The sequence below is a fragment of the Aethalodelphis obliquidens genome, unplaced genomic scaffold, assembly GCF_003676395.1.
Source record: "Aethalodelphis obliquidens isolate GAN/ISIS:26980383/991018 unplaced genomic scaffold, ASM367639v1 scaffold3, whole genome shotgun sequence".
Lineage (NCBI taxonomy): Eukaryota > Metazoa > Chordata > Mammalia > Artiodactyla > Delphinidae > Aethalodelphis > Aethalodelphis obliquidens.
The window spans coordinates 35,472,110-35,487,909 of NW_020837947.1; the positions used below are offsets into that span (position 1 = coordinate 35,472,110).

General features: G+C 35.7%; 1 protein-coding gene across 8 annotated transcripts in view; it reads right to left on the reverse strand.

Annotated features, from left to right (window-relative positions):
• The window catches only part of TRMT11 (tRNA methyltransferase 11), a 71,398-nt gene that overhangs the window by 18,756 nt on the left and 36,842 nt on the right, over positions 1-15,800 (reverse strand). For all 8 annotated transcript variants that reach the window (XR_003428720.1, XR_003428719.1, XM_027087045.1 and 5 more), the window contains one exon: positions 11,278-11,398. Coding sequence is in view for 6 of the 8 variants with exons in the window: in XM_027087045.1 (XP_026942846.1) it covers positions 11,278-11,398 (121 nt within the window). In the remaining 2 variants the exon portion in view is untranslated. The remainder of the gene's footprint in view (positions 1-11,277; positions 11,399-15,800) is intronic.

Below are 15,800 nucleotides of genomic sequence, written 5' to 3' on the forward strand. Positions count from 1 at the left end.
ACATCTGGTACTGGACAGTAGCTATAGAAACCACTTGTGCTAAAGTTATACAACTATAAACAGCACTAGGCCATTTCCAAACCAAGGACAAGCAGGTCAAAAGTCTGGCATCCAATACTGTTAAGGAAAAAAACCCTCTAGCACTATTCTTAATGGGAGCAAGGTAAGGGTTGGAAATCTTCATCCCTAAACTTTGTATTTACATATAACCTGTACTTGTAAAAAGTTTATTTACTCTGTAAGATATTAAGTTACCTAGAATTTGTTAAAATATTTTAATATATATAAAAATCTTTATATCTAGAGTTCTGAAAATGAGTGACACCTAATGATTGAACTTTGACATCTGGCACTCAACACATAATTTCTTTCTAACTAAAAAAACCCATCATGGATATCTGTGCTATCATGTTGATACAGAACTATGAATACTTCCTACATACTCGCCACTAAAACCTATAACTCCATAAAATTCAAAACTTAACCTCAAACATTAAAATACAAGTCAACACAGGGGATAAAAATGTAATGACAACTTATTAGTTACTATATCTAAAAGTCAATTAAAGTTAAGAAGAACCTTACTTACCTAAGCAGCAGAGGATGAGTAACAGACCAAAACACGCATAGACATGAACATACATACTCTTGCTTTAATGTGGAGACAATTCATCTCCTAGGTGACTTCTTAAAATCATCAACAATCCATTAAAAGAAAAATTAATTAAAATACACCTGCATTTATATATGTAAACATCAAAAACAAACAAAATTATTTTGCTTAGGGATGAATTCGATAGTGATAATATTACAAAGGAAAGTAAGGAAGTGATTACCATAAAAGTCAGATTAGTGGTTATACCTGCAGGAGGAGGTGTTTATGATCAAAAATAGCCACAAAAGGGGATGCTCCAATACTCTGTAATTCTGACCTTGGTGGTGGTTACAGAGATGTTTACTTTATAATTATTCATTAAACTGTACCCTTTAGGTTTGGGGCAAAAAAAATACACATTAAAATCTCAGGGTTGGGTTCTTGGTGGGTCATGGAGTGAGAAGAAGACACTAGTTTGTGTTTGAATTTGAAAAACACTAGAAATGTAGTTCTAAATTAAATAACCATTTGATAAATAAATAAAAATACAAAAAATAGAAAATGTGTCATTTGAGAATTATAAAAAAAGCTCCAGAGGATTATGCTGACTATGAACATAAACTTCCCATTTCCCTAAACCATTCATGCCTTGGACCCCTAGATCATACTTTATATTTTGCAACTGACCTCTGCCTAAGATTCTGTAACAACAGTTAAAGACTGTTTTACTGCCATGGTTTGAAAATATGAGCATTAGAGCTGGAACATTAAGATGGATGCTCTCTCTGCCTTCAGAGAACAACTGCTTTTTCCTGCAAATAAAAGAGCCATATCCAAATAGCATCATAAGTAGAAGGATCCAGGTATCTTAAATGATTCCTTCTTGGAGCTAGTAGGGGATAGACTTTTGCTTTTTCTTGGTTTACCAGAAATAGTAATTTAAAACTATTATGATAGCATTAATTTAACAAAACATCCAGTTTGGCAAAGTCATTTAGTTGCAGAAGTATAAAAGAAAAAGTCAAGTGATGACTCTCTAAAATTTAAATTCAAGGAAAAGTACCATTAACAGCAAAAGTGATTCATTCAGAACTAAGTAGATGGCATGATCCTTAAAACTGAATTAATACAATATGATATGCAGCATCAGGCTTCTTTCTGTTTTTATAAGCCTTTTTTAAATATCTCAAGTTGAAATATAATTTATAAATAATGCAAATAGCTTCCTTCTGATTTCTAATGCAAAATAATTTAAAAGAGTCTCTCTTTCTCCATCTCTCTCCCTTGCCCTCTCTCTCTCTCTCTCACACACACAGAGACACACACACACACAGACACACATTTTGATGGTAATGAATACTGTATTGTACTATGACCTAGACTCAGTTCATATCCAACTATCATGTTCTGATTTAGTGTCACCCTGTCTTATTTTTCTCACTGATAAATGAAGTAGCATCTATTTCCCACCAGGCATGTTATAAGATCGAAATACTTCATACCTAATCTCTAATCTTTCATAGCTCTAATCAAAAGGAAAATACCCAACCATCCTGGCAAAAGACAGGCAAAAAACAAAGTATTTCAGAAAGAAAGGTCAACAGGAAGAGACCACCTTTAATTCAAATGGCTGCCAAAGGAAAAAAAATTGACAACATGGATCCTGGGAAAGGATAATGCATAATGGAAACAGGCACAAGCATTATGTCAGCAAAACACCACAGGTTGTGATTAGTAACACTACTATCATTATAATGTGGAAACTACTTATACAAAGACTAATTTCTTCCACTTCAAGCCATTCATAAGTCATTTTCTCAAACAAGTGACCTCAGTTTCTCTTCTCTCTCTTATTTAAAACACCGTTGTTGTTGTTATAATGTTAATGGTTCTTTTCTCCCTCCACAGCTTTAAAATCTTTCAGTCCTTTAGTCAAGTCTTTCAGTTTTGGCCACCTTCCATCCTGATTAATGAAGCATTCATAGGCTTCATGTTACTGGACTCTTTCATTTGGTCCAAAATAAAAAATTACATTAACTTTCATCACCTGCTACTATGACCTCCCAATATTCTCTACTTTAAATCATGTGAACTATACTGGCTAGCTATAAAAAAAATAACAACTGGTTTACACAGTATTATAACTTTAGTCTAAACTAATGTCCATATGGTATCTAAAATTAAATTTATCTATACTTCAGTACTTCTCAAACCACCAGCAGTGTAAGGCAGGATGTCCAGTAAATAAGCCACAAAACAAATAGGGCACATGACGGCCCATTTAGTGCAATGACAATTTAAGATAATTTTCTTATATTTAACCAAGTACTATAGCATATAAAAGTTGCATTAATGTTTAAAAAAAATTTCAAGGAAGTCTTGAAAATGGCTGCTTTGGGTACTCATTTGTCTATCCAAGTATATTGGTATAAAACACTGAGAGAGTATTATTTTGGGTACTTCACTGAAGGCAAACTACTACACTTGATTTCTGAACTGTTCTGGACAACTCTAGAGATCAGCATTTTTCTCCTATGAATTTTATATGAGAAAAATGTTTTATAGGAGTAACCACTGTGACCACAACTATATATAGCAGCATTGACTACATGTTGTATCAACAGGAAAAATAAGTTCTAGTAAAAACAAATCATTCTGCCATGGCCCCATGAGTGATGAGAAAAAACTGGCTTTAAAAGAAACTTGTAACATGCTACTGAAGAACATTTGCCTTTTAATCTTGGCATATTCTAAAGGTAGAATTGTGTTTTGGTGAAGAGGCAACATGATCTACAAAAAAGGAGAGAATTTCAGGGACAAAGAGGAGTTTTGGTCTCAAATTGGCCACTTCCTATTTAAGTGGACTGGGCTAGGCCTTGGCCACTTCCTCATCTCTAACAGAGGCAAAATAATAAGGTCAAATGGATGTGAAACCGCTGTAAAAAATAAAGCATTAAACAGTGTTATTTGTCATTCACTTAGCTTTCAGACTACATCAACAGGGAATAATGACAGAAAACTAGCTTTTCTTAATCAGGCATCTTCATAATTTTAACATGGTTAGCAAGAATTTTCCTTTACTACTAATGTTCAGTAAGTCTGAAAACTATAGCCAATAATGTAAAGATACAAAGTTTTATGAAATATCTATATTCTTTAGATATTTTTACATTTATAACTTATGTTTACATTTTAAAAGGGGGGGGAGGGAGAACACTTTATAACAACACATCAAGTGGGTCAAAAGTTATACTGAAGTTAAACCTAACAAGTAACAAATCAAAAATGAAGAGACACAGTATACAAAAGTGTAAAAATCTAAAATTAATAGTCTTCCACTGCCAAAATCAACAACACTGAACAAGGTCGAGAATAATTTGTTAGATGTGCATGAGAACTGTTTGACAATTTTATGTCATCACTTTCATTATAAAGGACTGGGATCTTGCTGCAATTATATACACTCCTCTCCATACAAACAGAAGGTAGAAATGAAGTAATTAATTAAAAGCCAAACACGACTAATTTAACATGACAAAGTAATTTCAGTTATAATAAACTCCATACAAGTTAAAACTCACTGATTAAATTTGATCTTATAAAGTGAAGGCCATTTCAAAAAATTACTTGAGCAAAAGGCTTGCCTTGTTTTATAAATTAATTTGAAAGGACAAAAGTAAAATGATAAAAAGCAACCAAACAAAAATTAACACTGCCTTTATAGGTTTAAAAATATCTAAGGTGAGTGACCTTATTTATCATTTTTAGATAGGAAAAAGCATTCTCAGAAGCATTCTTAGATCATTCTCTATTTCTTCTTCTGTGTATCAAATTTGCTTAGGGAAATATTATAAATCTACCAAAAAAAATATACTAGACTTTCTTAAACAAATTAAACTCAGGGAAAAGCAAATGTGAAATTGTCCACAATGGGTCTTAATTTTGTCACTAAAACAGAAATGACTGGTTTATTATGGGGCTCCATTAATTATTAAAGCCTTTTCTCTAGATTTTTCTCCTTCCAATTCTTTGGAACAGTGCTTCAAGCCCTCATAATCATCATATGGTGCAAGTACTTTTTATGGAGGCCACAAAATAAAGATTGCTGATGTCATTCACTGTACTTTCTAATATCAAGACTTAAAACTGCAAAATATATAGGTAATATTTGTATTTTTAATGCATTAAAATAAACATTAAACAAACAACCTAACTTTACACCTCAACAAACTAGAAAGGAAGGAAATAAAGATCAGAGAAGAAATAAGTGAAATAGAGACTAAAAACATAATAGAAAAGATGAATGAAACTAAGAGCCGGTTCTTTGAAAAGATAAATAGAGCTGACAAGCCTTTAGCTAGACTCACTTGAAAAAAAAAAAGACTCAAATAAGTAAAATCAGAACTGAAGAAGAAACTTTAAACTGATACCACAGAAATACAAAGGATCATAAGAGACCACTATCAACACTTATATGCCAACAAATTACACAACCTAGAAGAAATTCCTAGAAACACACAACCTTCTAAGATTGGGTCATGAAGAAACAGAAAATCTGAATAGACCAATTGCTAATAGAAATTGAATCAGTAGGGGCTTCCCTGGTGGTGCAGTGGTTGAGAATCTGCCTGCTAATGCAGGGGACACGGGTTCGAGCCTTGGTCTGGGAGGATCCCACATGCCACGGAGCAACTAGGCCCGTGAGCCACAACTACTGAGCCTGCGCGTCTGGAGCCTGTGCTCCACAAGAGAGGCCGCCATAGTGAGAGGCCCGCGCACCGCGATGAAGAGTGGCCCCTGCCTGCCATAACTAGAGAAAGCCCTCGCACAGAAACGAAGACGCAACACAGCAAAAATAAATTAATTAATTAATAAACTCCTGCCCCCAACATCTTTAAAAAAAAAAAAAAAGAAAGAAATTGAATCAGTAATCAAAAACTTCCCAACAAACAAAAGCAGAGGACCAGATGTCTTCATTTGTGAATTCTACAAAACATTCAAAGAAGAATTAATACCATCTTTTTCAAACTCTTCCAAAATATACAGGAAGAGGGAACACTTCCGAACTCATTCTACGAGGCCAGCATTACCCAAAACCAGACAAGGATACCACAAGAAAAGAAATTATAGACTAATATCCTTGATGAATATAGATATACAACTCCTCAACAAAATATTAGCAAACCAAACTCAATGATACATTAAAAGAATCATACACCATGATCAAGTGGAATTTATTCCAGGGATGCCAGAAGAGTTCAATACAAGTCAATAAAACGTGATACACCACATTAAAGAAAGGAAGAATAGGGCTTCCCTGGTGGCGCAGTGGTTGAGAGTCCGCCTGCCGATGCAGGGGACATGGGTTCGTGCCCTGGTCCGGGAAGATCTCACATGCCGCAGAGTGGCTAGGCCTGTGAGCCATGGCCGCTGAGCCTGTGCATCCAGAGCCTGTGCTCTGCAACGGGAGAGGCCACAACAGTGAGATGCCCGCATACCGCAAAAAAAAAAAAGGAAGAATAAAATTGTATGATCATCTCAATAGATGCAGAGAAAGCATTTGACAAAATTCAACATCCATTTATGATAAAAATTTGTATGGAACTGCAAAAAAGCCCAAATAGCTGAAGCAATCTTGAGAAAGAAGAACAAAGCTGGAGGTATTATGCTCCTTGATTTCAAACTATATTACAAAGCTATGTCAATTCTAGCAGTATGGTTTTAGCATAAAAACAGACACATAGATCAATGGAAGAGAATAGAGAACCCAGAAGTAACTCCACACTTTTATGTTCAATTAATTAATGTATGACAAAAGAGCCAAGAATATACAACGGGGAAAGGACAGTCTCTTCAATAAAGAGTGCTGGGAAGACTGGACAGCCACATGCAAAAGAATGAAACTCTATCCTCTTACATCATACACAGAAATTAACTAAAATGGATTAGAGACTTGAAGAAAACACAGGTGGTTTCTTGACATCGATCTTGGTGATGATCTTTTGGATATGACTTTAAAAATAAAGCGACAAAAGCAAAAATAAACAAGTGAGGGCTTCCCTGGTGGCACAGTGGTTGAGAGTCCGCCTGCCGATGCAGGGGACACGGGTTCGTGCCCCGGTCCGGGAAGATCCCACATGCCGTGGAGCGGCTGGGCCCGTGAGCCATGGCCGCTGAGCCTGCGCGTCCGGAGCCTGTGCTCTGCAACAGGAGAGGCCACAGCAGTGAGAGGCCCGCATACCGCAAAAAAACCCAAAAAACCAAAAAAACAAGTGAGACTACATCAAACTAAAAGGTTTCTGCCCAGCAAAGAAAATCATCAACAAAATGAAAAGGCAACCTACCAAATGGGAGAAAACATTTGCAAATCATGTACCTGATAAGGGTTAATATCCAAAATATACAAAGAACTCATACAACTCAAAAGCAAAATATTAAAATTAAAAAATGGGCAGAGGATCTGAATAGACATTTTTCCAAAGACAACATACAGATGGTCAACAGGCACTTGAAAAGATGCTCAACATCACTAATCACGGAAATGCAAATCAAAACCACAATGAGATATCATCTCACACCTATTAAAATGGCTGTTATCCAAAGGCAATAACAAATGTTTGTGAGGATAAAAAGGAAAGGGAACCTGTGTGCATTTTTGGAAGGAAGGTAAATTGGTGCAGCCACGATGGAAAACAATATGAAGACCCCTCGAATTAAAAACAGAACTAACATATGACCCAGCAATTCCACTTCTGGGCATTTACCTTATGAAAATGAAAACCCTAATCTGAAAAGATACATACACCCCCACATTCAGTGCAGCATTATTTACAACAGCCGAGATATGGGAGCAAGTTGTATGTTCATCGATGGATGAATGGATAAAGCAGACGTGATATGTATAATAGAATACTCCTCAGCCATAAAAAAAGAATGAAATCTTTCCATTTGCAACAACATGGATCGACCCTGAGGGCATTAAGCAAAGTGAAATAAGACAGAAAAAGACAAACACCATATGATCTCACTTATATGTAGATTCTAAAAAACAAAACAAACAAAAAACGAAGCTTATTAAGACAGAGAACAGACTGATAGTTGTCAGGGGGTTAGAGGAGGGAGGCAGTGGAGAGGGTCAAAAAGTACAAACTTCCAACTATAAAATAAATAAGCCATGAGGATGTAATGTACAGCATGGTAACTAGTTAATAATAGTGCATTGCGTATCTGAAAGTTGCTAAGAGAGTAGATCTTGAAAGTCCTCATCATGATAAAAAAAAAATTGTAACTAGGTATGGTGATGGATGTTAACTAGACTTACTGTGGTGATCATTTCATAATGCATACAAACATTGAACCATGATGTACAGATGAGAAATATGTCAATTATACCTCACTAAGAATGCTAATGTCACTCACTTTACTTTCTCATTTCAAGACTAAAACTACAAAATCTATAGGTAATATTTGTTTTTTATACATATTACTCATGTGGCTGGCACATGTTAGTTATTATTCTTATTATTAATAACTCATATAAGTACATTAAGTGCTGTGATTTCTAAGAGCTGTAATGTTACTATCTGAATTATCAAATGTCTTACTACTTCCCTCAAAATATAAAAGACATGAGAAGTGACTGGGAGAGTATGAAAAAAGCATACTCTAACATACAACAGAAGGCTTTTATTCAATGTGACAGATACTGATAATCAGTGTTATGGACTGAATTGTGTGCCTCAAAATTCGTATGTTGAAGTCCTAACCCCCAATATTTCTGTACTTGGACACAGGGCCTTAAAGGAGGTGAATGAAGTTAAATGAGGCCATCACTGTGGGGTGGCAATCCAATAGCACCGATGTCCTTGTAAGAGGAAGAAACATCAGCAGTGTGTATGTACAGAGGACACAAAGAGAAGGCGGCTGTCTACAAGCTAGGAAGAGAGGTCTCATCAGAAACCAAACCTGCTGGCTTTGGACTTCCAGTCTCCAGAACTGTGAGAAAATCAAGTTCTTTTATTTAAGCCACTCTGTCTGCAGTATTCTGTTATGGCAGGCTGAGTAGACTACAGTTAATTTAAAAAGTCCGTAAAAGCAGGAAAAAATTAAAATGCTTTGTTAATATATTAAACATCTTATTTCAACTTAAAAAATTGTATATTCAGGGACTTCCCTGGTGGTCCAGTGGTTAAGACTATGCTTCCACTGCAGGGGGCATGGGTTCAATCCCTGGTCAGAGAACTAAGATTCCACATGCCACGTTATCAATCTTTTGATACAGAATTAAGACCTGCAAAGATGTCCAGTTTTGGCTTCTGTAAAATGAAGCAAGAACTTAGACTCTTACAAAGCAACCTCAGTACAGAAACCTGGATTGCAGTAACTTTTTCCCAACCTGTTATAGTTATCTCAACCATTTCCAATACAAGACTCTAAATTTTTCAGCAATTCACTTTGTCCTATCTTTCTAAAGCATTCATATTTGTTTCTACAGAAATGACAACTTCATTCTTCCATTCACATTTCACTGGTCTAACTAGTATTTAGATTATATAAATGACATAGCAAATATAACTGGCATAAACAGCTCACAGGAAAAACACAAGTGACTCACAATAGACAATTCATCTGTAAGTACAGAAGTGTACAAATATAGTAGAGACCAAGTAACTCACTAGCTCAAAGTATCTGACCTATTCTAGGCATCATGCATTGTGTTTTAGAGCAGGAACAGCCAGTACTGGTTAATCAACTGAGTTTGAAATGAAGTTAGTTAAGAGGGCTTCTTGGTACAGTCCTCCCTTGGCATCCACAGGAGATTGGTTCCAGGACCCACTGTGGATACCAAAATTGGCAGATGCTCAAGTCTGAGAGTCGGGTCTCGGCATCCACGGGTTCCGCACGCTCAGTTTCAACCAGCTGTGGATCGTGTACCACATTTAGGATGAGCAGTTTGGCTGAATCTGTGGATGTGGAACCCTCGGATAGGGAGGGCTTACTGCATATCCAAATAAACGGTGGCCATTTAAAATGATCGCTTTGGAAGGTTGTGTCACTGTGTCAAACAATTTGAAAACTCCTCTTTTGGAATTTCTGAAAACTGCTTATGTTTTAAACGTTTAATGGTAAACTGTCATCCTTGGAACGAGATGTGACTTCCAAAAAACATTAAGTGACCTGTCTGGTATAAAATGTGAGCAGCAAAGTCCAGGAATATAATTTGAAGAAAAGCAAGGTGTACTATAAAGTAAAATAACTGTTTAATATATTTCTTCTTTAAATGTAAATCTAAAAGTTTTAAGAACATGCTGAATAATTATGACATAAGTATATTGAGTACAAGATGCCACTCCAAGAATATCTGCTACTTGCATATAAACTTCTAGTATTTGTTTAAAATGACTATCAGACATTCATTTTAATTACATCACATATACCTTTACATATGTATGTATGTATGTACACAAATACATACATACACATATATGTAAGAGTGGACACCAATCAACTTTATACACACCCACACACACACACATACGTATATGTATATATACACATAGCTTAGCCTTCAGAAATGCCCTGATACTGGAGCCCAATTATTGAGGAAATTTTGTCACATTGAAGATTCTGAACCTTACTCTTATAAAAATGAGTCACGAAAATTTTTGCATCAAGAAGTGACTTAACGAATGCAGTGTTTTAGGAAGATTTATTTAACATGTAGGAACTAGAGGTGTGAAAAATGGAAGGAGAAAGGTAATTTAGGAGATTATCAGCATAAACCAGGTATATGGTAATAAGGGTCTAAATTAGAGACAGACAGGAAATGGAAATTAAAAGGACAAAAACAAGAAATATGTAAAATAATATATGCAAAAGGGACTGTACAAACATTAGTTTTTATTATTGTGAAAGAACCCGTAAGCTGTGAAGTAGATGAAAAATATCAAATGCAGAGTAAGGATGAGTAAGACAAAATCCTCAGGCAGTAACACCCTGTTCTTCTCCGCTTGCCCTACAAATCCAAAACAAAGATGGGGCTTACTCAAATTTCTAGTGAATATGGAAGAGCTTTGGTTGTCAATCAAGATAAGTACAGCCCAGTGAGCATTCTGTAGATTTAATTAAGCTCCAGTATGAGGTATTCATATCAATTCTGATCTGGATATGAAGTAACAGATGTTTTGTTCTTTCTTCTCAAGCTTAAATGAATTATGTGTGGGGGAGAAAGAGAAAGAAAAAGAGAGAGAACACGTGTTGGACCCTAACAGATGGGGGCAAATTACTTTCTCCTTTATACAAAGTGACATTTTCTCTTCAGTACAGTCTGCAATCACGTAGGTTCTGCTTTGGGGAGAAATGGTAACTAGTACATCGCTAATTAGACAATGGTTGTTTAATTAAGAGTGCTCTGTTTTATAACTGAGTTAGCCCAAGGATGTCAAATAAGCCTGAAAAGTAAAGGTCAACTTTTATTTCTAGTCTTCAACTTCTATATTCTATTCCTACCCTCTGAACTCCACCAAAGGCCACAAACCTGCTCAACTTTTACCTCTTCCTGAACTCGTCAATATTTTTAAAAAAATCAAGGACTAACGTTTCCAAACTTCATTAGAGGAAAACTAGAAAAATCTACTTCTAATTCTTCCAGAATTTATCTGAAAAACACTAGGATAACTTACCTCAAATCCCTTCACCTTTTCCATCGTTATCAAGCGCCTTGATGTGCGACCGGAAAGCTTCTGCTCACAGTTGCTGATGAGTTTCAAGCAAGGGTGCCAGGGTACCATCTCTTCAGTGTATCTGAAGAAAGAGCAGCTGACTGTTAGGGACACTCACATGTGCACCCCGCACAGGATCATCATGGGGGTTATCCAGTGTGGTATGGGACGTCCTCCCACTACATGCTGTACCATTTTATTTCACATATGCTAATTGTCCATATAATCCATAAACAATCTGCATTTATGAAAAGCAAAGTATTTAACATAACCACATCCAAAGAAAGTAATTGAATGTTTTTACCTGTATAATGAGGATGAGAGAGAACACAGGTATGTTTTATTGAAGAATGCCAAGCATTTAAACCACAGAAATACAAGACGACAATTCTACCCTAAAGGATCCCACGAGAGCACATAACACAGACAGAAATACATTCCATAACAACCCCCTAACATTCATGAGGGACTGATTCAACTGGGGATGTTTATAAATTCCCAAAGGAAAGTCCACTACAGCATATACCCCTTTAAAATGAAATGTCCCGGCAAAATTTTTTATGACATCTTGAGACCTCTATTAACCTTGTTATATAAGATTATTCAGCTAAACTACCACTAAATTAAACACTACAGATGACATCAATCCTCTGCCATGAAATAAAACCAAAGTTATGATCAAGAGCAGTGGTGCTTGCTGCCGTACAGCACATGTACTTAGTGAATGAAGATGACGACACCTAGAAAGCAGGACAGTCAGGGTGCAGTAGTTCAGAACTTCATGTCTGATAGGTTGTTGGCACTAATCTTGGTAGAAGAAACAGGTAACAAATGTGGGGGAAACAGTTATGGAGCAGAATTCAGAAGAACAGCAGGAGAGAGGGCTCACTAGGTAGGGGCACCTTTAAGAACACTGTGATTGCCAGTTTTTATTTTTCCTTTGCAAACCTTCATATGTTTCTAGATAAACAGCCTGCAAACATTTTTTATACGGGATATCTTAAAGCTCTGATCCAAAATGGGAAAGGTGCTGATCAGCGCTTCCTGTAAAGGACCACCATCCAACCAGCCAATTCTAATGCATCAACACTGTCTTCCCCACCACTTGTTCACTGATTTCTCTAGGTCCCTGTGACCTTCAACAAGCTCTCCCTCATTACCTTGACCACATGCTCAAAACTTTCATCACCCACTTACCAAGCAACATTCATAATGCACTTCACTTCATTATCAGTGGAAGGAATTCTCTTGAAGTCATTCTCTGCCTCCCTCCTTAGGGCTTTCCAACAAATAATGGCCATTTCAGATTTCATCTCACCTAATAATTCTCTAATGCTCACTATACAGTCAGAAATGTTGTGCTCCTATGACATTAAGTTGATGTCAAATTTGGAGTCTTCACACAAAGCATTTATGATATGAAAGAATACATTCTACACCATAGTTGACAGACTTAAGTAATGGTAACAAAGAGAAGATATAGTTTTGACCTTAGGCTTGCAAACATCAGGGTTTAGAAATGTCTGAACTTGTCAAATTTAGTAACATACCCTTTTTTAAAGAAAAAAATCTTATTTCTTGGCAAAGGAAAACGTATTTTTATTAAATTTTATTTATATACCTTTTATTGACAAGGTATTTTTATTAAAATGTTTCTTAAATGTATATAAACATAAATTCCTCATGCTTATATAATTTATATAACTATAAAGCCCAAAACAAATTTATAAATTAAATCAAAGTACAAAACCAATACCATTTTAATTAATATTTATGACATGAATAATGCTAAACTGGTGAAACTAAGTCATTGGCATTTGGCTTAACAGCAGAAAAACATTTACATGTTCTAGATCATTTTTTGACTTGAACTTTGAGTTTAAGCATGAAAGGACATCATTTAGGTCATCATTATCATTAACAAACTTGTTTTTAACCACTACTCTATTATATGAATGAGCCAATCAATTTAACAGTGTACTCCCAAAATATCACACTAAAAAATAAAAAACAGCAGTTAAAAATTATTTACTATATATTTACTAACATATTTCATACTCATGGACTGTTTGCAATCTGTTAAGTAGAAGCTATAAATCTGTACTATGCCTAGACTATTATGATAGTATGGTATCTTATCTTAATTCCCTGTTTTTAGTACTATTCCCCTATAATCTAAGCCTCTATTTAAAATCTAAATCAGCCAGAATAGGTAAATCCACAGAGATAGATAAGTGGTTACTAGGGACAAGAGCAGTAGTGACTGCTTATGCATACAAGGGTTTCTTTTTGGGATAATAAAAATGTTCCAGAGGGCTTCCCTGATGGCGCAGTGGTTACGAATCCACCTGCCAATGCAGGGGACACAGGTTCAAGCCCTAGTCCAGGAAGATCCCACATGCCGCAGAGCAACTAAGCCTGTGCGCCACAATTACTGAGCCTGCGCTCTAGAGCCCACGAGCCACAGCTACTGAGCCCGCGCACCAGAACTACTGAAGCCCACACGCCTAGAGCCCATGCTCCGCAACAAAGAAGCCCACGCACCGCAATGAAGAGTAGCCCCCACTCATTGCAACTAGAGAAAGCCCATGCGCAGCAACGAAGATCCGATGCAGCCAAAAATAAATAAATAAAATAAATTTATTTAAAAATTGTTCTAGAATTAGACAGTGGTGATGGTTGCATAACTCTGAGGTTATACTAAAAACCATGGAGTTGTACACTTTAAAAAGGTGACTTTCATGGTATACAAATTATATTTCAACCTTTTTAAAAAAAGAAAAAAAAAGTGTATAGGTCCCTAGCTTTTCCATCCATCAATTTTGACAGCCATTTATTTTCCTGTGAATCTTCATGACTCAAGCTAACTATTTCCAAATGTCATTAGAGTTTCACTTCCCATTTGAGAAACGGATTTTGTGCTGATTGGAGCACTTACTGAAAACAATTTAAAAGAATCACTTTTCTCTGTTTCCTGTATGAAAGATGAAAAACAACATGTTCGTTTCTGTTTTGTGTAGCTCTGAGCCACCACAAAATTCATTTTATCACAATTAAACTTTATCCCCAAATCTTACTTTGGAGTACTTTATTAGACTTCTTCACTTTGTCATCATTTTTATCACAAGCACTAGCAGTTGGATTTCCAGTAAAGGACATCCTTCACAAAGAAACACAGTTTCTAATCACTTCAAGAGCATTATCTGTATATAAATGACAATTAGAAAACAACACATAGGGATATGTGGAACCTGGGCAAAAAGCTACACTCACTCAACAGCTTAGCAACTCCTATAACATCAAATACACAAGTTGAATGTATGCCCTGCCCAAATGAATGTTACACAGATCTTCAGGGTCATTTGCAAATAGTTGAAATTGTGAATAATAAACTCACAAATACCAAAAGTCAAGAATAATTTTACGTGGTAAGTCTCTATGAGTAATAAGAGTAAGCTACTAGGAGAGCACATATGAAGGACTGATGAATTCTGCTTAGAAGGTTTCAGAAAGTGTCACAGAGGTGGTAACAATTAAGCCAGGTCTTGAAAGATGACTAGAATTTTACGGCTGAGGAAAGAAGAAACAGTATATCAAGCAATGGGTACAGAATAAATAAAGGTTGAAGGACATAACATATTCAGAGTGTCTTGATGCTGGCCAAAAATACAGTATACTAGAGTGGGGAGAATCTGGACTAGAGGAAGCAGAAGTCTGTTGAGTAGCAGTTTCTTCACCACAATTTAAATTACCAAATAGTGAGAAAATCCTTTTTCAATCATCAGTTCTGACAATTCTTCACAAATAACTAAGCTGTTAGGTAGTATTTTGTTTTTATCGTCTTATACCTTTCAAAATGTCTTGGGTTTAAAAAAAATAAAAATGTTCTGGGTTTAATGAATAATACCTTAACTTGATTATAATGTGCGAGTCTTATTTTTAAACTTCAATCATATAACAGGATTTGGCTGAGTAAATTAATTCAATAGTAGTACTAAAAGCCTACATTCACTATACCAAAAATACAAAAGTTTTCAAATTAAGCTGTGCTAAGGTACAATTTTAAAATGAATTCTTTATTCTTAGTCTAATAAAAAGCTATATATGCAATACAACATAACCAAACTAATTCTAAATCGTTTAATTCAGAAGCAAGAACGTTATTTCAAACTTTTGCAGATGACTTTAGTTTTAAGTTCATCTAATACTGTGTTATTTTAAAAAGAGTAAATACTTTGGATTATGTTTACTGCAAAAGTGAAAATAGTTCATTCCCTAATATAAACGCAAGACAAACTAAGTTCATTAATAAGATCACTTTGAGTTAAGGGGAGGAGAAGGCACAACAGAAGTCTAGTTATGAACATCAGAAGACCTGACAAATAAGTCAGGGAAGTAAATGCCATAGGAGTCTTTCCATGTGTGTCCTAGCCTGGATGAAATTTGTCCTTTGATAAAACATCTAAGGTAAAAAAAAAAAAACA